Raw genomic sequence first — 22,561 nt, forward strand, 5'->3', positions numbered from 1 at the left:
CTCATCATTTTATATGTATAGTTGAGATTATGTTTTCCAATGTGCACTACTTTGCATTTATCAACACTGACTTTTAAATGCCATTTTGTTGCCCAGTCACCCAGTTTTGAGAGATCCTTTTGTAGCTCTTTGCAATCTGCCTGGCACTTAATTATCTTGAGTAGTTTTGTATCATCTGCAAATTTTGCCATCTCACTGTTTACCCATTTTTCCAGATCATTCCTGAATATGTTAAATAGGACTGGGCCCAGTACAGACCCCTGGGGGACACCACTATTTACCTCTCTCCACTTTATTTCCTATCTTTTCACCAGTTACCAACCCATGAGAGAACCTTCCCTCTTTTCCCATGACTGCTTACTTTGCTTAAGAGCCTTTGGTGAGGGACCTTGTCAAAGGCTTTCTGAAAATCTAAAAGCACTACATCCACTGGATCCACCTTGCCCACATGCTTGTTGACTCCTTCAAAGAATTCTAGTCGATTGGTAAGGCATGATTTCCCGTTACTAAAACCATGTTGACTATTCCTCAACAAGGTGATGTGCATCTGTGTGTCTGGCAATTTTGTTCTTTACTATAGTTTCAACCAGTTTGCCCAGTACCGAAGCCAGGCTTACTGGACTGTAATTGCTAGGGTCTCCTCTGGAGCCCTTTTTAAAAATTTGTGTCACATTAGCTATCCTCTAGTCATTTGGTACAGAAGCTGATTTAAATGATAGGTTACAGATGACAGTTAGTAGTTCTGCAATTTCATCTTTAATACCATCTGGTCCTGGTAACTTATTACTGTTTAGTTTATCAGTCTGTTCCAAACCTTCTCTAATGACACCTCAGTCTGGGACAGTTCCTCAGATTTGTCACCTAAAAAGAATGGCTCATATTTGGGAATCTCCCTCACATCCTCAGCTGTGAAGACCAATGCAAAGAATTCATTTAGTTTCTCCACAATGGCCTTATCGTCCTTGAGTGCTCCTTTAGCATCTCCATCGTTCGGTGGCTCCACTGGTTGTTTACCAGGCTTCCTACTTCTGATGTACTTAGAAATTTTTTTTTTAATCCTTTTTGAGTCTTTGGCTAGCTGTTCTTCAAATTCTTTTTTGGCCTTCCTAATTATATTTTTACACTTCACTGGCCAGAGTTTTTGCTCCTTTCTATTTTCCTCATTAGGATTTAACTTCCACTTTTTAAAGGATGCCTTTTTGCCTCTCACTGTTTCTTTTAATTTGTTGTTTAGCCACGGTGGCTCTTTTTTTGGTTCTCTCTGTTTTTTTAATTTGGAGTATACACTTAAGTTGAGCCTCTATTATGGTGTCTTTAAAAAGTTTCCATGCAGCTTGCAGGGCTTTCACTTTTGATGCTGTACCTTTTAATTTTTGTTTAACTAACCTCCTAATTTTTGTGTAGTTCCCCTTTCTGAAATTGAATGTTACAGTGTTGGGCTGCTGTGGCTGTGGTGTTTTCCTCACCATAGGGATGATAAATTTTATTATACTATAGTCACTATTGGCAAGCAGTCCAGCTATATTCACCTCTTGGGACCTGATCCTGAGCTCCACTTAGGACTAAACCAAGAATTGCCTCTCCTCTTGTGGGTTCTAGGACTAGCTGCTCCAAGAAGCCGCCATTTAAAGTGTCAAGAAACTTAATCTCTGCATCCCTTCCTGCGGTGATATGTACTCAGTCAATAAGGTGATAGTTGAAATCCTGCATTATTATTGAGTTTTTTATTTTAATCCCTCTAATCTCCATGAGCATTTCACAGTCACTATCACCTCCTGGTCAGGTGGTCTGTAATATATCCCTACTGCTATATTCTTATTATTTAAGCACGGAATTACCATCCATAGAGATTCTATGGTACAGCTCGGTTCATTTAAGATTTTTACTTAATTTGATTCCACGCTTTCCTTCACATATAGTGCCACCCCCCCCGCACGATCTGTTCTGTCCTTCCAATATATTTTGTACCGTTATTACTGTGTCCCACTGACTATCCTCCTTCCACCAAGTTTCTGTGATGCCTATTATATCAATATCCTCATTTAATATGAGGCACTCCAGTTCACCCACCTTATTATTTAGACTTCTAGCATTGGTATATAAGCACTTTAAAAATCTGTCACTTTTTAGCTGCCTGCCTTTACATGATGTAATCGAATGGAACTTTTTTTCATTTGACTGTTTCTCATCAGAGCCTACCTGTATTTTATCTTCCATTTTCTCCTCATTAGGACATAGGGAATCTTCATTTATAGATCCTCCGCTCCAAACCACATGCTCCTCTACACCTGTCGGCTTTCCCTCAGACCTTAGTTTAAAAACTGCTCTACGACCTTTTTAATTTTAAGCACCAGCAATCTGGTTCCATTTTGGTTAAGGTGGAGCCCGTCCTTCCTGTACAGGCTCCCCCTTTCCCAAAAGTTTTCCCAGTTTCTAATAAATCTAAACCCCTCCTCCCTACACCATCATCTCATTCACACATTTAGACCCCGCAGTTCTGCCTATCTAATTGGCCCTCTGCACAGAACCAGAAGGATTTCAGAGAATGCAACCATGAATATGCACCACATCAATGCAATAACTAGAAGGGCTGCTGTTCCTCAGGACATAATTCGTAAGGACTCTTATCAGGTGAAGAAAATGTAGAATTCATGTTCATAGCTCCACTGGAAAGCATATTTTACCGTTCACTGCATATATGCCCAACCTGTGGCAAGTATGTCAATTTAGATATTACGTTAGCTATTGCAGATAGACAGTACAGCTTGTCAGAAAAAAACACCACTAATTCTATCCACCACAGATAATACAAGCCAAAAGAAATCAAAGAAAGGCTTCCTGAATAAAACTTCTAATGACTTTCATTATCCACAGGCAGCAACACAATACCTACAATTTAAGATGTGGTCAGTAAAAAGGATGGTGGTAAAACTTCTCCAAGCCTCACAGCCCATCTTTAGATGGTGGACAAGAAGCAAGAATAAGGAAGATGTTTAAAAAAATTTCCATGGTAGAAATGTAGGTGTTCAGCTGTTTAGGAATCTCTCTTCCCCATCTACTCTCTACGAAAATATTAAGCTTACAGTAATTGTACTCACCCAATAGTTCCTTTTCCTGACATTGGTGGGCTGGGTGGTTTCTGGGTAGGTGGAGTAGTACGAGGCAGACCACCCATCTTCATATTCTGTGTACTAACCTGCATGAAAGAACGGAGGAAAAAAACAGCCTTTACTATACTCAGACTTTAGGCAATCAGATAGCAAGATTCCCTGAAAATTCATTCTATAGTACTAAAGAGACAGGGGAAGGTTTAAACTGAAAAAACTGAGAGGCCATGCATCTCATATGCAACTTCTACTCTGCTAGAGATCAACAGTTGCACTCAAAGGACTCTTCGTTATGTGGGGTTTGCAAAGATTTGTATATAGAAACTGCATTTGCCTTTAGGCCATCACATGAATATTAAATCTCTGCTGATGTTGATTTATTTAATCCAATTAAAAATTCCTTTTAGCAGGGCAACTAAGTAGTTTTGTTTTGTTTTGTTAATTTGTTTAAGATAAAGGGCAGTTATTTCTGGTTGCACTGTTTAATGTTAATTGCCCCATATTGTTTGAGAATGGACTTTAAAAAAACTAGAGGATTAAGCAGGGTTCATACTAGGCCACAATACAGGAATTAATATAACTAAAGAGCAGCTAAACTTTAGAAAAGTTTTTTATATTCAAGGTATGCTCCCATAGAACTAAACTCTCTCATTTTAAGATTTAATATAAAATTATGCTTTAAACAAGAATGCTATATATTGTAATGTTTTCACATTAATATACCAAAACTATTTAATGAACATAAACTACAGATATACATTTAGTTTGGCTACATGTTTTGTAACAGTCTAAGCTAAACTAAATCTCTAGTTTGTAGAATAGGAAAAAAGAAATCATGAATACTACTGATGTGATCTTTCCTGTTTTCTTCCTTAGAAAACAGTGAGATAATCAGAAACTACGAATTCAAGTTAATATTTCACTATTTAAGTCATCAGCATCAACGTTGACTGATCTCAGTGCTGACTGACAACATAATTACTACTTACATCATGAATTATAAACATCAAAATGTTTTTGATGTATTCACCAAGCCAATTAATAGCTCTCTCTGACTGCATACAAAAGGTAGATACAGCAGGAAGAGAATTTACACACATATATTTAGGGAGGATCTATAAAATATCTTTTTAATCTATGAGCCCTAAATCTATTCCCCATCCTATAAATAATGTCAAATGATTCATGCTAAATAATTTAGGGTTTTAATTGTTTTTGTGTTGGTTATTTCCCATTATTAAATACTCTTTACACTCTCCTTTTCTGATACCCATCCATGCTCTATTGCACACAGCTACAGAGTATATCATTTCCAACATGTACTGTTTCCAAATAACGTGCAATATTTCCAGAAAGTAAGTCCCCCTATTTATAAAAAAGGCTCAGTGATCAAGTTGTTAGTGATGTTTAGAAATATTCTTAGAGGCAAATTACACCCTTTCAATCGCTCCAAAAGCCAAGCAGTGTTTATTTGTGTTGCTGTTTAAATGACAGAGATTATTTAAGGATTAATATATTGTAGTATCCTGACACACTGAAATTTGACTCCTATATAGAAGGTGAAAACAGAAGATGGAAATCTCAAAGCTATGCTGCTTTTAGCTTGCCAGGAAAAAAAAAAAAAGTTAAAAGAACTGACTATTGAGATTTTTAGAATTTTTGAGCCAGTAAAAAAGTCTCAAATGTTCTGATTAGTTTTACAAACATATCTTGCAAATAGCATCATAAAGTCCTTTAAGCCAACTTTAAGCAACATGAAAACTAAAGTAACTTTAAGTGAAGGGCTAGGTAAGCACTGAACTACATCAATTTGAGGGGGAGAGGGAAAGTGTATAATGAAAGGAAAGTGAATTTTATTCTATACACGGAACATGGAAAACACATCCCAAAAGCTGGTAGTTTTGTTTTTTAAAGTTGCAGCATCTCCATCTCCTTTCATCAAACTTGTCGGTATCACTCACTTACCTGTCCGAGTTGTTTAAAACAAACATCCTTTATTAACGTTAACCCCTAGGTCACTTCTTATGCAGGGGACGTCAATCACACATTAAGCTCTATGAGTAGGATTTTCAAAAGTCTTCAGATGGGAACAGAGTTCGGCCAGTGGGAGCACTTTCGAAAATTCCATCCTAGATATTTCAAACCTCCCTTAAGCGTCTATCACTCAGGGACACAAACTGCATCATAACCACTACCTATAGGATTACACTTAAACTATATGATTAAATCTACTTTAACATAGCCCTCAAAGTTTAAAGAAGAAACTACATTGCTGTTATTAGTAATAATACTATAATAGTAATAGAAACTGCAATAATGTGTTAGGCTCCCACTATAGCAGGAGTTGTACAAACAAACAGAGATTAGAGTCCCAGCCCCAGAGAGTTGGGGTGGGAGTAGCGGACGGATAAAGTAAATTGAACAGTGTAGCAGAAAATTGCAAGTCATGCTTGCGGTTTGCCTCACCAAGGTAGAACTCCAGTGACTGCCAATATCTTTTACATAACATGGACAAGAAACAGCTTTAAAAACATGATTAAAAACAGTACAATAATCTCTTTGTTAACTAGGAATTTAAACAGTGAAAAAGAAAGGAGACATTCTTTAAAAAGACTAAAATGAAAGAGAGGGTAATGCATGATTAAATTTAGACTCCCCCATGTGATACTGTGAAAGTGTAATATTGGAAGAGAACACGTAATCAGAGCTTACACAGCTGTTTTACAAATCTGAAAGGGTTGACTGATTTAAGATTAGCTATTGTCAGTTACACAGATCTATTTGAACTGTCTCCACTTTGACTTAAGGCCAAATAATCAAGAAAAGCTATGAGAAATATACAGCTATTTCAACAGTTCTGACTGACTGACCTTCACTGCTAGAACAATACCATACAACATACAGAGAAAGCTTTCCAATTATCTTGGATGAGGAGAAATGGAAAGAGAGATAGCGTTAGGATAAAGTAGGAAACTGCAACAGTAACTTCAGCTGAGAAGCAAGTCAGTTCATACCTAACCCCCCAACCCAAGAAAGATGCAATTTTCAAGTCCCTCTTTACTGTCTATGTAAGGATTTCTAGTACCAGAAATAGAGGGGAAATATTCATTCCCTCATTACTGTAAAAATGTTCACATATCTGCAGTTAGATCCACTTTGTATACCCTTTCTATGTGTGCACACACGTGCATGTCATACACAGATATCTTCCTACACTAATCCTCAACTCTGGAAATTTAAAGGAGTGATCCTAAAGATATTTTTTTTTTAAATAAGCAGCAAGAGAATGGAACGTTACTCTTGCATTCGCTCACAGATTTTTAAGTTTGCCCAGTATACTTAATTTCTAGAATAACTGTGCTTACTAAGAGGTTCTGATTTTATTTCCTAATTAAGTTCCTCTTAAAATGTAAGGTGTTCACGTGCCAAGTAATTGAAGAGCGGACCAAACTGTTGCACTCTAATTACCCCGTATAAAGATGAGCTTAGGTTTCCCACCTAGACTTTTTTTCAGGAACAAATAAATGGATGTAAGTACTGTCAGACTGTTCAGTGATTTATTAGGCTGCAAAAAACAAAGCAACTTAATTCTTTCTATATTAGGCACTTGAAAAGATTTTGAAAAGTAACATGCTGCATTGTCTTCTAGTGCCCCATGAACTACAATAACCATAAATGCTTCTAAGTTGTTTGATTCCTGGATTTACTTGTGACTAAGAAAAAATGAGAGGAGATACTGACAAGATAACTGAATCTAAGGCCTTGATTCAAGAGCAGCAGGGATTTAATTCATAGTCAGAACAAGTTTGGGGATCATGCAACACTTATCACTAGAGGCACCCAAACTGGTGGAAGGCAAGGTGAAGAACACACAAAACTGCAAATATTTAAAAGTGAACTGCACAGGAAATAAAATTACTTGCACATTTTTTTATGAAGTATAAAGGCAGCTCAAAAGGTGTGTTTTCAAAACGTTTCCCCCTCTTTTTCTAATGTAAAATAAAAAAGAAGGGGCAGGAAACGCCTTCTTTAATAAGTTCAGGCCACCTTCTTTATGAATCACAAAAAAGAAAAAATAGGTGAACACTCATTTTTCCCTGTGCAGGTCATCTTGAAAACAATCACCAAGCCTACCAGCCATTATTTTTTATCTCCCAATCCTCCCCAAAACCAGCTTTTTTTCAATTCTTAACCATGCCACGCTCTCACACCATAAGCTTTTTCAGCAGGAAAGAGCCTAGGAAAGCTCAACGAACAATTCCATGCTAACTCCATATCTTTTAAAAGCATCCAATTTTAAGACTTTTCAAGTGAAAGAATCCATCACATCCCAATGGTTAATTACCCTCACTCTTAAAAATCAGTTTTTCCAGTTATTTCATATTTCCAGTTGCTTTACCTCAGCTTCCTGCCACTAGATCTGGTTAGGTCTTTGCTAGATTAAAAGAGCTCTGTGCTACCAGAAATCTTCTCCCCGTAGTCTTACAGACCATAACCAAGTCATCTCAATCTTCACTTTGATACATGAAATAGATTGAGTCCTTCAGTCTCCCACTGTATGACCGTGTGAATCTATTATGCAGCAACAGACTTATAGCTGATATGAAACTACTACAAATTAGAGTGGTTTTTGTTTGTTTGTTTTAACATGACAGCAGCCTTGAATGAACTGCAGAATTGCTCTGATTGAACTATTCAACCTTCAGGAATGATTTCATGTGTAAAAAAGTAGTTCCATGAACAAATATTTTACAGATACATAGATGTATTGTACAGTCTTACTAACACCTAACCACCAGACATGCTACAAGCCCCTGTATTTGCACAGGTGTATTGTATAGTCACATGGCATGTTGGCAAGTACTGTCTAAAGATCTGAAGCATTTACAACAGGATCTACTTTAAACATTGTGACCCTTTAGCTGCAAATAGCAGTGAACATGTCAATAGAGAACATTTCTTTAAATACAGAACACTCTTCAGGATCAGGTCTCAAGTGAAGGCACTTTCCAAAGAAGTCAGACCTAATTCACTGGGTGTGGAGGGGGCTCTGGGCTGGGGCAGGGGAAGAGGGTTGTGGTGGGGGCTCTGGGGTGGGGCTGGCGAGTGTAGGAGGGTACTCCAGGTTGGGACAGAGGGGTTCAGAGGATGGGATGGGGATCTAGGCTGGGGCAGGAGCACGGGAGGGGGTCAGGGATGCAGGCTCCTGGTGGCGCTTACCTCAAGCAGCTCCCAGAAGCAGTGGCATGTCCTCCCCTCCAGCTCCTATGCAGCGCTGTGGCCAGGCAGCTCTGCGCTGCCCCATACACAGGCATCGCCCCTGCAGCTCCCAATGGCTGTGGTTCCCGGCCAATGGGAGCTGCGGGGGTGGCGGTTGTGGCAGGGGCAGCATCCTATGTGTAGGAGCCGGAGGGGGGACATGCCGCTCCTCCTGGAAGCCACGCGGAGCCACAGCACACACAGAGTGGGGTAAGCCCCTAAACCTGCTCCCCGGCTGGAGCAGGGGACGCCCCAGACCCCAATCCCTGATGGAAGCTCAAGGGCCAGATTAAAATGTCTGAAGGGCCAGATGCAGCCCCTGTGCCACTTCCCGCAGCTCTCATTGGCTGGGAACAGCGAACCGTGGCCACAGGGAGCCGATGGGCTCCATGCCTGCAGACACTCCAGGTAAACAAAATGACAATGTATCAGATATTCAATTCAATGATTCCATAGAATTTAAAATTAAATTTGACGCATCACTTTTTTACCAAAAATATTCGGCTTATGAACGACTATATACGGTAAGTATTATATATGTGATCTCCTCCAAAATGGGTCACAATTGCAATTCAATTGTATTTATATGACTAAGGAGGCCATTTTTCACTTGCAGCTTCAAGGCACATGTGCCAGTCTGTGCACCTAGGATTTTTAAGTGCAAATCAGATCAAATAAACTATTTAAACCTTGAAGAGCAACATACAACACAACTTTTTCTTTTTTTATTTTAAATAAAGAAAACCCCACAAATCTGGCAACAAAAGATTGTCTGACACACTTTCTGATTGGCCTAATCAAGCTTGAGATCAAGGATGTTCTTTGAAAAGTAACTTTAAAATTCTAACTTGACCTACACTAGAATCATTCAAATTCTATAGATAGAAGAATTTCTGACTCTGAAAGGCAGAAAAGAGGCTCTTACCATCACTGCAAAGGAGAAGAGAGCCTGCCAGCTCTTATCTACAATGAAGTGAACATACAATACTTTTAGATCATTACTTCTGCATAACTTGGAGAAACTAATGAAAACTTTGAGAATCTGCCAGCTGCTTTTCCAAATCACTCAAAGTTACCACATCAAGAATAGGATTTTTTTTTTTTTTTTTAACAGAAACTCTCTTTGGGAAATTCAGTATTAAAAATGCATTACTACTGCATTAAAAATGCTGTCCTGTCAGTCTGGATACCTGGAAAGATACCACAACAAATTAAGCAATCAATTTAAAAGCATCTAGAAGATAAGGTAATAAATAAGAGCCTACATAGCTTTCTCAAGAATAAATCATGCAAACCACCAATCTAATTTCCTCCTTTGATAGGGTTACTGTACTATGCCTAGGGGAAAGTTTCTCCTGTCGGTGTAATTAATCCACCCCTGCAAGAGAGGCAGTAGCTGTTTTAACACAGTGCTGTCTACACCAGAGGTTAGGTTGGCACAACTGCATCACTCGGGGGTATGGATTTTTCACATCCCTGAGCCACACAATTATACCAAGGTAAGTTTGTAATGTAGAGCTGGCCTTAGGCTCACCTGGGAGTACTCATATATGACAGTTTTCAGGTTTGTGGCCTAAGTACATTGATGAAATAACATAATACTGCTAAATCTGTGGCATACTAAAAGCAATCTAATATTTTCAAGAGTGGTTTAACATTTTGCATAGTGATATTACCAAGTCTGAGAAAATATCTGTAAAAGTTTGCCTCTATACATACCAGTATTTTACATAAAGAAGAACTCTGACATTTATTTAAAGTAACTAATGTGTGATACTGCAACTTTAAAAAAAAGGCAAAACTTCATATAACAAAATGTTTTTGATTTTGCAACACAACCGTGGTGTCCCTTTATCTGAGTAATTTTACATTGAAATACTGGTCACAAAGTGAATCATAAATCACACCGTATATAGGATAAAAAGAGTATTACACAGGGGGAGGTTTAAATTCGGCTAACCACTCATTTTATATGCCATTTATTTCCACTCAGTGTAAATACACTATTTCTCCCTTGTGAGGTGAAAGCTAGCTATACTAAAATGAGTCAACATTTCACTGTTAGCTTTTATAATTAACTGCAAATATTAGCTACATTAAATCCATCCATTTATATTGCAAAATGTCTATCCACACTGAAATCACACTGAGACTGAAGGTAGATACATAAGGAGGGAGAAGGAATGGTTTATTCTTTTAAAAAATTATTATTAGTGACACGCTAATTTCAAATCCCTCCCCATGTGTAATAGTCTCTAAAGAATAAGAATGGAAATCCAGCCCTGAGGTTTCTTACCTTAAATCTAAGCAACCACTTAATGCATACATGGAGCAAATAAAAGAGGTAAGGGGAAAAAAGCATTGAAAGGTTAGTTGGAACTTCAGGATATGAAGAGAAAGGAAATAAGAAAGAAAAAGTTAAGCATTCAGCATCAACAAAATAATGTATCAATAGATCATAGAAAGAGTGATTAAAGCAGAATGTGCCATGAACAAAAGATTTTCAAGATGAAACTTTTAATAGACACATTGGTTAATCAAACAGCCTCCAGGTATGTCTTAAATTTAAGTAGGTAACTAAATATCCAACTATTTGTGAGACAGCGCAGTCACTCAAGTTCTCCCACTGCTAACATTCCAAGGGTCAACATTCTCCCTACAGTGACAGTGTTGGGTTCTAAGTGGATTAACTTTACAAGTGAATTTATACTAGGTGGCAAAAAGCATCCTCATTGATTATGAGAATTTGAATGCGAGTAAACTGTGTTTTACGTGTATTACTATAATTCCAATTTGCTAAAGCAGAAGCACATTCATTCTGGAGTATTAACCTAATCTAAAAGTGTCCTGTCAGCGAGCCCTGTCATGTCAGCTAGTACTCAATTTGAAGTGATGAAAGATCTCCTAGCAAAGAGGACCCTGAATCTCAATTTTTTGCACTCCAAAGACTGAGTAAAATTAGGAGTTTAGGCACTAGCTTTTAAAGTTAAGTTGTATTTATGTCCTGCTGCTACAATACCAGATAGTTTCACAAGCCTTAAAATGTGTTCAGAAATACCAGTCCATTGGTTTGACTATTTATTTGGGTTTTTTAGTTCTAAATACATTTTTAAGAATGCTGCATTTTCTTACACCCTATGTCAGTGGTCCCCAACCTTTTTGTGGCCAGTAGCACATTCATGTTTTCAGAAGAGTGTGGCAGGCCCCAACAATTACTCACATACAGGGCGCTCCAGGCACCAGTGGAGCAAGCACGTGCTACGGGGTGGCATTCTGTCCATTCTGCAGAGTCAGAGCGGTTTGTTTGTTTGTTTTTGGGCGACAGTTCTGGGCAGTGCAGACAGAAGCCGGGAGGACAGAGAACACCGGCACCCGCAGCCTCGGAGTTCTCTGTCCCCATCAGACGCAGGGCCGCAGCTTCTCTCCGGCTTAAGCCACAGCCCCACACCTGCCAGGGATCGAGGACACCGGCACCTGTAGTCTGCAGCCCCGGAGAAGCTGGAGAGAAGCCGCGGCCCTGTACCTGCCAGGGACCGAGAACACCAGCGCCCGCAGTCTGCAGCCCCAGAGAAGCTGGAGAGAAGCCGCGGCCCTGTACCTGCCAGGGACCGAGAACACCGGAGCCCGCAGTCTGCAGCCCCAGACAAGCCGAAGAGAAGACGTAGTCCCATGCGGCCAGGGACAGAGAACACTGGCACCGGCAGCCTGCAGCCCCGGAGTTCATTGTCCCTGGCAGGCATGGGACCACGGCTTCTCTCCCCTGCTGGGCACTAGGCGGGCACACATAAATGCCCCAGAGGGCACCATGGTGCCCATGTGCACCGTGTTGGGGACCACTGCCCTACGTGATACTGGGAACACTGAGCAGCTCGGAATCCCAACTGCTACTCATCTAGACATACCATATTTGGAGTCATCTATTTTTAGCTTCCAAATAAACTCCACTATATTATATAGGTAAAATACATTTTTTTGATTTACTGAAAATTTCCTCTAAATTACAAGGTCCACAGATCTAATGACCAATAGGCTCTCAGCTTCATGAAGCTACATAACCAGAACCAGATCCGTCAGTCACTGCGACGGGAGAGCATGGCAAGCTACTCTGAAGAGCTCACCAGCTGAGACAGTTTCCATGGCAAAGGGTAATATCCCCTGTGGTCTGAAACTTAAATGAGATTATATGCACTACAGTAACATACTGTGAATTCCTACTGTAGCGTGTAATTTTGAGCTAATTTGAATGAACGGAACAGGATTTTTTTTATCCTACTGGGGTCAGATCTGAGGATCATGCAACTCAGAGGAAGAAAATGTTTAGCAAATCGGAATAAAATTTCCCTCTTCTCTTTCATCTACAAGGCCCATTGATTCATTAACCAATGGGATTTTCATAGTGTGTCTTCAGGGAGGGTTCAAACAGAACTAACTACATAGAGGATTTTAAATTATTTCTCCACTACTCAGACCACAGCATGAAACATTCTCAAACTGAAGGTACCATCCACTGATGCCTGAATGTCCAGCTTATACATTTTTAAAAAGGGATGAATGGATAACCCAGTGGCTGTCCTGCAGATCTCATAGCACATGTAGCTTCTTAGCTGGGTCAGCTGCTGCCACTCTCAGTGAGTGGACTTTGACCTCAGTTGCTTGGAAAAAGACACTGACTTTCAGGCTTCATGGATGCACTCTCTCAACTATTCTGAAACAGTGGATTTTGATACTCTCTTTTCTTTATATATCAGATGGTAGAGAATAAATGGAGCACTATGTGTAACAGAGGTAGATCTCAAAGGCTCTACCAACACCCATATATGTCACAACTTCTTTCCTGGGAGAGAATTTTTCACAGAGCCTCCAAAAAATCATACTCGCCACTCGCCATACTCCGTATCATTGTGGAATATGTAGTATTATCCCTCAATAGATAAGGTCCTAAGCTCTGCCACCTTCTGGGAGAGTAATGCCTACCAGGATGGCCACTTTGATGGAGAGGAAATATATGGATGCCTTCCTGTTGGGCTCAATAAGATAAAGAGTCAAGATGTTAAGGACCAACTTTAGGTCCCATGGCAGTGCTCAATAAATCTTAGGAAGATGAACTAAAGATGTAGCTCTGAGAAATCACTTAACATCCCAGTACACCTCCACCCCGATATAACACAACCCGATAGAATGCGGGTTTACATACAACATGGTAAAGCTCTTACATGCCGCTCTGAGCAGCGTGTTAAGGGTGTTGGGACAGGCCGAGGCTGAGGGGTTTGATAAGGGGCAGAGGTCTTGAGGGCGGTCAGGGACTCCCCCCGCCCCAGAGTCTGGGGGGCAGGAGCTGTGGGAGGGCACTTTTGGGAGCCTTACAGTCCCAGAGTGGCCCAGGGGATTAGCAGGGGGCCGGGAGCAGCGCACTCTGGCCCCAGCCGTGTTGCTCGGGGGAGAGGGCTTGGGGGAAGGGATCCCCCCCACACTCACCAGCAGCAGTGAAAGTGGAGCAGCCCAGCCCCAGCCCGCTCCACTCCGCCAGCTTCCAGCCGCAGTGCTTCGCTTCCCACCGCCGGTGAGTGCGGGGGACGTTCTTTCCTCAACCTCTCCACACTCACCAGCGGTGGGAAGCGGAGCGCCATGGCTGGGAGGTGGCAGAATGGAGCAGGCTGTGGCTGTGTCGCTCCGCTTCCCGTCGCCGGTGAGCGCGAGGGGCGTCCTTTCTCCAACTTCCCCACACTCACCGGCGGTGGGAAGCGGAGCGACACAGCCCCAGCCAGTTCCACTCCACTCCGCCAGCTCCCAGCCGTGGCGCTCCACTTCCCACTGCAGGTGAGTGCAGGACCTTTCCCCAGCTGCCCCACAGCCACATGTCTGGGACTGGGGCCGGGACAAGGAAAGCGCAGCAGGCTGGGGCCACGTCGCTCCGCTTCCCGCCACAGGTGAGTGTTGGGGGCATTCTTTCCCCAACATCTCCGCACTCACTGATGGCGGGAAGCAGAGCGCCATGGCTGAGAGTTGGCAGGGTGGAGCAGACTGGGGCCAGGCTGCTCCGCTTCCTGCCCCTGCCGTTGAGTGCCTGTCAGGGGGTGGGGCGGATAGGGGGCGGAGCAGTCAGGGGGGTTGGGTAGAGGGTGGGATCCTGGGGGTGATTAGGGATGGGGGTCTCTAGAGGGGGTGGTCAGGGAAAAAGGAACGGGGGGGAGGCAAAGTAAGTTTTATATAGGGCGGTCTCACCTATAACGCGGTGAGATTGTCTCCCAAGGATCGCGTTATATCGGGGTAGAGGTGTATAAAGATATCCTCAGCCTGGATTGTGCAGCCACTAGACATTTTGAAGTTGAAACTGTAAGGCACTTGATCAGACCCAGCACTGAACCCCTTGTCTGCAGCTCATCAGAGTGAGGCTTAGACAGTCTGCACTGGGAGGACCACCCTTGAAGAAAAATTGCTATGCCAGAGTCAGGCCAATTATGCTCAATCCCAAGATTCAATACTCTTCCACCCCTTGTCCTCAACTGAGGCTGCTGCTGACTGAAACTTCCCAGAGGGATAAAACTCTGCCCCTGGAGAGGAAGCGAATGCCTTGGGACAGAGCTGGAGGGGAAGTCCCATGGGTAGGGGCTGGGAATACAGATTGAGGCACCTCCTGCACAAGCTGGTATCAGGTGGCTGGGGAAACCCCTGGAGGGAGTCGTGCTCAACATCTCCTGAGTCCCCATAGTAGCCCTTTTACGAGAAGGAGCAAGGGGGAGTATGGGGATGAGCTAGTTGGCTTGCATTATAGCACGAAACACAACTATAGAGGCAAGTTTGTAGCCAAAACCTTTTCCTTTAAATAATGTTTTTGCTCTGTAGCAGAGAGCCCAATAAACCTACTTGCAGCTATGGAGGCAGAACAAACAAACCAACCAACCACACACACACACACACAAAACAGTGAACTCTTCAGTGTGAGGTGACTAGTTCTGTCTATAGAATGGGTATAAAGGATGAGAGCCCATTAGTTAACAGATCTGTGGACCTTATAGACAAAAGAGAAACTATTATTTCAAGTAGCAGTGCACACTGATGATCATTTGACAAACTACACAATTTTTACAGAGTTTCATTTCCTAAATAAAAATGCAGCACAATTTAGAGGTTCTTTGGAGCAAACTTTGCTTTTAAGCAACTGTCACAGGATCTGAACATGTGATACCCTAATCTATTCATCTGAGCTGCTCTGATGTCAGATTCTTTCGCAAGAACATAGTTTATCATATCACTTTGGGCTTGATCTTGTTGCACTGAAGTTAACGGGATTTCTGATTACAATGTGTGTATAACTGAGTCTAAATTAAACTGTGCTGTAGCAGAGATAAATAATTTTTCCTTAAGCTGTCCTGGAAGAATCTCATTAAATCAAAGTTTATCATAAAAACGATAGCTACAATAATTCAACTTTTATGCTTGACATGCCAATATATTTATTGATTCACCATAAGGAATTCTGCTGATATGCACGAATTCTTTTATAGAAACAGACAGCAGATTCTAACACAAGGCAGTTGATTTCCTAAAGAGCTTTCCAGGTATGAAATATTTCTGCAAAAATGTGCTGAAAAACATCTTTTTTTTTTTTTTACCAGATTATGTACACAAATTGAGTAGCAAACATTTCTAATGAAGAATAAGATATGACTTTATAACAAAAACAATGTTCAAACGCTCTTAAATAAAATATTGCTTCATTGAAAATATCTTTAAAGAAGAAAGCTTTAAATTTCAATTTTAAATTCAAAGCTGATTTGTCTACTTGCATTAGTTACTTAACTTTATAAATTGTAATTCAAATGTGACATAATTAAATTCATGTGATGCACATGAAATTTTGCAATCAATTGATTTAAAGCATGTTATTGCACCACTACTTTGAAAGTTTTGTGGATTTGTTAATGTATGTGTTTTGGAAACGACACTACTTATTGTTATTAACATTTCTTCTTTCAGAAAGTAATGTTGACAATCCTCTTTTATATTCAAATAGTTTCCTAATAGCACAAAAATTATAAGGTCTCATCTTCTAAGTTTTTATTTACATTAATTAGACGTGATTTTTTAAAATGCATGTCTAATTTGCATATGGCATTACTGTGTATACCAACCAGGTATCTGCAAAAAAGTAGGCAGTTATGGATCTAGCCAAATTTGCAGTTAGTGCCTAATTAGCTTGTAAAGTTCTAGTAACTACATATAAACTCAGGCCCTAAAAATTGTACTATTCATCCGAAATCTGTGTTTAAAAATATTCCTGAAAAGGCATAACTGGCTGGCCCAGGTTTTTGTGGCAGTTTTCAGGTTCAGAAAACCCATTACTGGACATCAAGTCATGTTACAATTCTCTTCAACAACCGCTAAAACTAAAGCACACTAAATGCTGCCTTTTACACAACTATCTCCTGCCAGTGAGCCCAGAGTAGCACTATTAGTATTACACCTGGGTCAACAACTGTATTTTGTGGCAGTAACTCAGGCAGGGAAGGGACAGAGTCTTAATAGCCTCTCATTATTCAGGTACCTCCTGACAACGGATTCAAACAAGGGCAAAGATATTAGCCTCTATCAAGTAAGCAGGTTTATCTGTGCCCCAGAGGAGTTCCATGGTCATACGCATACCCAGAATCAGGGGTAAAATGGTCTGCAAGGTTAAACAGGACCGGGGGGATTCCTCTTGCATCCATCTGAATTAAACAAATTGAGAAAACTCACGCTGCAACGTGGAAGACAGGAATAAGTCACTATTCCAGGTCTTTACATTTTGAAACCGTACAGTAATTTACGAGTGCTTTATAACATCACCTACCTTCACTCCATGTCCAATATCATCTAGAATTGTGTAATCAATAGGTTTTCTAATGTAGCGAACTGGTCGTTCCAGGTTGGCTGGTGCAATGATTTTGTGGGTTCTTGAGGTGTTTTTGTTCGTAGTCAAAATGCCAATTTCTCTTCTAGCAACTTTCTCTTTATGAATGTCCACCGTCTGCAAAACACAATGTGTTTACCAATAGTGCTGAATATTAAGTGTACATTTGGTATTAAAATATCAATTCAGCTCCATGCTTTTATACACTGAATTTCTATACAGGTATATCAGTACAAATATTTGCTGAGTAAGCGCTGCTTACACTCCTTTTGTTCAATCACTGTTAGAAGTTACCACCTTCCCATTTCACTTGAACTCTTTACAATAAAGCAAAATTCCTCCTAATGTTTCTGCTCTATTAGTAACTATTATTAATTTGGTTTCACTAATTTAACAATTTCTGTACTTTGACAGCAATTTTAAATGTTAAATGAGTATCTATAATTTAATAGTAACCCTCCAAAATGTGTTTCACTCTGATGAGGCCCCAAAGGTCTTTTCCCAGTCTGTTTCCCCCAGTTTGTGTGTGTGTGTCCTGTAATATAAACCTCGGACATAATTAATTTGTTTTATCAGACTGTGGAGTAGTTTCTCATTATGATAATTTATTCATTCATAGTAGCAGTGGTATCAAAACAGATAATATTGTTCAGAAAAATCAGAACAGGTTTCTCAAAACTATACCCAGTTTACTCGGCATTAAGGGTCAGATTTTTGAAAGTGCTTAGCACTTATCCTGCTATTCCTACTGTAGCCAACGGTAAAACGTCCATTGACTTCCAACGGGAGCAGCATTAGGGCCAAAGTTAAGCACTTTTGAAAATCCCACCCTACATGCACAGCAATAATTATTATGGGAGAACAATGAATATGCAGCAAAGTATAATTTCAAAGTATCACTGCCAAACAGACGTTTCGTGAAAGTTCCAGAGACATTAACATCCAAAAATGTTTTTGGCTGTGTCACTAAGCAAAAAAAAAAGCAAGGAACTATGAATACAAGCCAGATGCCACATCTTTAACTTATCCCTTTGTATCTAAGTACTACAGAGGATACTGTGGGCCAAATTCTCTCTACTTGAACTCCGGTGAAGTAAATGGAGTTACACTAGTAGAGAATTTGGTCCCTTGCATTCATCCATCTGTGACCTTAGACTGCACAGTGGTTCTCAAACTTTCATATATTGTGAATGGTTTAAGATTCATTTTTAGACCATCCCACAATCCTGACTGCTTCTTCCCTACTTTCATTGCAGCGCTTGATTACACAGAAATAACATTAGTACAAGAAAAGATTAAAGTACACTTACTTTAACACAATTACTTATGTTGCTTTGTGCTTTTGCTCTATTTCTTCTCCCTTGACACAGAGTTATGTTTAGTACGAAACCTCCCCCAATTTCCTGCAACTTTAATTACTAATCTCTCTAGGTCGCTCGATATGGTTTTCCTTAGCTTGCTGTTGATCCAGTTTTGGTAAAATTGGTCACATTTGAATTTACAACAAAAGAACTTGCACAAAACAGAGGAGTTGTGCGGGGTAAACAGAGGTATCTGATGGATTTTTATTTAACTCGTCAAAAAATCCTCTGGAAATCCTAAGGGTCTTGGCTTGGGACACAACAAGGAATGAGCAATGTAACTTGAAGGCAGACTTCCTTTCTTATTGCGAAAGAAAAAACGGTTACCCACCTTTTAGTAACTGTTGTTCTTCAAGATGTGTTGTTCATGACCATTCAAAGTAGGTGTGCATGCGCCATGTGTACGCCAGCCGGAAGATTTTCCCCTAGCAGCGTCCGTAGGGTCGGCCCTGGCGCCCACTGGAGTGGCGCCACTACGGCACCCTATAAAGGGGCCCGCCAACCCACCACTCCCTCAGTTCCTTCTTGCCAGCACTCTGACAGAGGGACAGGAGAGTGGGTATTGGAATGGACATGAACAACATATCTCGAAGAACAACAGTTACTAAAAGGTGGGTAATTGTTTTTTCTTCTTCGCGTGGTTGTTCATGTCCATTCAAAGTAGTTGACTCACAAGCCTAACCTTAGGTGGCGGGGTTGGAAATCACTGCTGACTAGAGAACTGCACGACCGAAGGCTGCATCATCCCTAGCCTGGTGCGTGTTGGCGTAGTGTGACGAGAACATGTGGATGGAGGACCATGTGGCCGCTCTACAAATCTCCAGAGTCGGGATCTGAGCCAGGAACGCCGCAGTGGAGTGGGCCGTGACCGGAGGGACAGGGGTCTTGGCTATGCGGCTGCATTCCCGGATGCAGGTTGTGATCCAAGAAGAGATTCGCTGAGAGGAGACCGGGAGCCCCTTCATCCTGTCCACCACTGCGATGAAGAGCTGAGTCGAGTGTCTAAACAGCTTGGTACACTCGATGTAAAAAGCCAAGGCCTTGCAGACATCCAGGGAATGTAACCTCCGCTCCTCATTGGAAGAGTGTGATTTCTGATAAAACACCGGGAGAAAAATATCTTGACCCATGTGGAACTGTGAGATGACCTTGGGTAGGAAAGCCAAGTGAGGTCTAAGTTGGACATTGTCCTTATAGAAGACAGCGTACGGGGGCTCAGATGTTAATGCCCTGAGCTCCGACACCCTCCTGGCCGAGGTGATCGCCACCAGGAAGGCGGTCTTATACGACAAGTACAGCAGGGAGCACGAAGCCAGAGGCTCAAAGGGAGGTCCCGAGAGGGCGGAGAGGACCAGATTCAGGTCCCAAGCAGGGGCCGGCTGATGAACATGCGGAAATAGCCTGTCCATACCTTTGAGGAAACACCCAACCAGCGGGTTCGCAAATACCGAGGTACCCCCCTCTCCCGGATGGAAAGCCGAGATGGCCGCCAAGTGAACATGAATGGAGGAGAGGGAGAGGCCCAGTTGTATGAAGTGGAGCAAATAGTCTAGGACAATGGGGATTGGGACCCTCAGCGGATTGTGATCTTGCTGACTCGACCATATGGAGAAGCGCTTCCATTTGGCCAGATAGGTGGCCCTAGTTGACGGTTTCCTAATACTGAGCAGCACTTGTCTGACCTGCTGGGAGCACTGCATCTCCACCGGGTTCAGCCATGGAGCATCCATGCTGTGAGGTGAAGGGACTCCAAGTTCGGGTGGCGGAGGGAGCCCCGGTCATGCGTGATCGGGTCCAGGAGCAGGGGCAGCGTCAGGGGTGCCTGAACGGACATATGCAGGAGTGACGTGTACCAATGTTGGCGCAGCCACGCCGGAGCTATCATGATTACCCATGCGTGGTCCCTGCGAATCTTTAAAATCACTCTGTGTATCAGGGGAAACGGAGGAAAGGCGTAGAGCAGACCGACCCCCCAAGACTGTAGGAAGGTGTCCGACAGAGACCCCTGACTGCGGCCCAGGAGGGAGCAGAACTGTCGGCACTTTCTGTTTTCCCTTGAGGCGAACAGGTCTAACCGGGGAAAGCCCCAGAGCTGGAAAATTGAGTGTACCACGTCCCATTGGAGGGACCACTCGTGAACCCGGAACGAGTGGCTGAGGGTGTCTGCCAAACCATTCTGCTCCCCCAGAAGCCAGAATGCTGTTAGGTGGGTAGCATTGTGGATGCAGAAATCCCACAGTGCAAGGACTTCCCTGCACAGGGGAGAGGAGCGTGCACCCCCCCACCCGTTTGTTGATATAAAAGACTGCCGACATGTTTTCCGAGAGGACTGAAACACCTGCCAGCCAGGTGGGACCGGAAGGTCAAACAAGCCAGGCGAACCGCTCTCAGCTCCCTGACACTGATATGCAACTCGAGGTCCTCCGGCGACCACAAGCCCTCTGTCCTGAGGTGTCCCAGGTGTGCTCCCCAACCCCAATCCGAGGCATCCGTTACCAGGGAGAGGGAGGGTTGAGGGGTAGCGAAGGGGACACCCATGCACACTTTCTGCGGGTCGAGCCACCACCGCAGCGACCTTAGCACCAAGCGGGGAATGGACACCACTGAATCCAAGGAGTCCCTGGCCGGGCGATATACTGTCGCTAACCAGGACTGTAGCAGGCGAAGCCAGAGTCTGGCATGGTTTACCACATACGTGCACGCCGCCATGTGACCCAACACCTGGAGGCAAACTCGCGCCGTGGTAATCGGGGCACGGTGCAGTCCGAGGATGAGCTCAGAAATCACATGGAACCTGGATTCCGGCAGGTACGCTTTTGCGTGGGTGGAGTCCAGAACTGCTCCCATGAACTCTATTCGTTGCATCGGAGACAGGGTAGACTTGGCTTTGTTCAAGAGGAGGCCGAGATTGAGAAAGGTCCGCCTGATGAATGACACCTGGGTCTCCATCTGCTCCTTGGAGCGGCCCTTTATGAGCCAGTCGTCCAGGTAGGGGAATACCTGGATGCCCTGCCTGTGCACAAAGGCTGCCATGACTGCCATGCACTTCGTGAAGACTCTTGGAGCAGCTGACAGGCCGAACGGGAGCATCATGAACTGCAGATGGGTGTTGGCCACAACAAACCTGAGGTACCGACGGTGTCGGGGAATTATGGCAATGTGGAAATACGCGTCCTTTAAGTCGAGGGCAGCATACCAATCTCCTGGATCCAGGGAGGGAATAATCGAGGATAGGGAGACCATGCGAACTTGAGCTTTCGTACAAACTTGTTCAGCTGTCGCAAGTCTAGGATGGGTCTCAGGCCCCCTTTCACCTTCGGTATGAGGAAATAACGGGAGTAGAAGCCTTTGCCCCTGAGCTCCCGAGGACTTCCTCCACCGCCCCTGTCTCCAAGAGGAACTTCACTTCTTGACTTAGAAATTGCTCATGAGATGGGTCCCTGAAGAGGGACAGGGAGGGGGGCTGGTGGGGAGGGAGGGAGGGAGAACTGGATAGAATATCCCCTCTCTACCGTGCGGAGCACCCAGCTGTCCAACATGATTCGGGACCAGGCACAGTAGAAGGGGGACAGACGTGATCCAAAGGTAGGGGCAGAAGGATCCAGAGTCTTGATAGGTAGGTCGCCCTCGACCATGCCATCAAATAGGGTGTCTAGGCCCCGATGATGGTCTCGATTGACCGGATGCCTAGCCAGAGGGGTGGCGCTGGTGACGTCTCCTGCCATTTCTGCCCCGCCTGCGCCCCAGCTCCTTGCGAGTCTGAGGCTAGTAGGGACGTGGGGCCATCTGCGGCCTAAACTGCCTGCGCTGGGTCACAGGGGTATGCAAGCTCAGCGAGTGGAGCGTGGACCGCGAGTCTTTTAGACTATGCAGACGCTTGTCCGTCTTTTCTGAAAACAACATCTGCCCCTTGAAGGGGAGGTTTTGAACGGTCTGCTGGACCT

At 43.0% G+C, this 22,561-nt stretch overlaps 1 protein-coding gene across 6 annotated transcripts in view; it reads right to left on the bottom strand.

Annotated features, from left to right (window-relative positions):
- ABI2 (abl interactor 2) overlaps window positions 1-22,561 on the bottom strand; it is a 139,487-nt gene that overhangs the window by 37,203 nt on the left and 79,723 nt on the right. For 4 of the 6 annotated variants that reach the window (XM_030580455.1, XM_030580457.1, XM_030580454.1 and 1 more), the window contains exons 3-5: window positions 17,197-17,373; window positions 10,663-10,680; window positions 3,099-3,196 (exon numbers count right to left, since the gene is read on the bottom strand). In XM_030580455.1, coding sequence (XP_030436315.1) covers window positions 3,099-3,196; window positions 10,663-10,680; window positions 17,197-17,373 — 293 coding nt within the window. The remainder of the gene's footprint in view (window positions 1-3,098; window positions 3,197-10,662; window positions 10,681-17,196; window positions 17,374-22,561) is intronic. The other 2 variants (XM_030580458.1, XM_030580456.1) reach the window with 1 other exon arrangement.

This window comes from Gopherus evgoodei, chromosome 11 (assembly GCF_007399415.2).
Source record: "Gopherus evgoodei ecotype Sinaloan lineage chromosome 11, rGopEvg1_v1.p, whole genome shotgun sequence".
NCBI lineage: Eukaryota > Metazoa > Chordata > Testudines > Testudinidae > Gopherus > Gopherus evgoodei.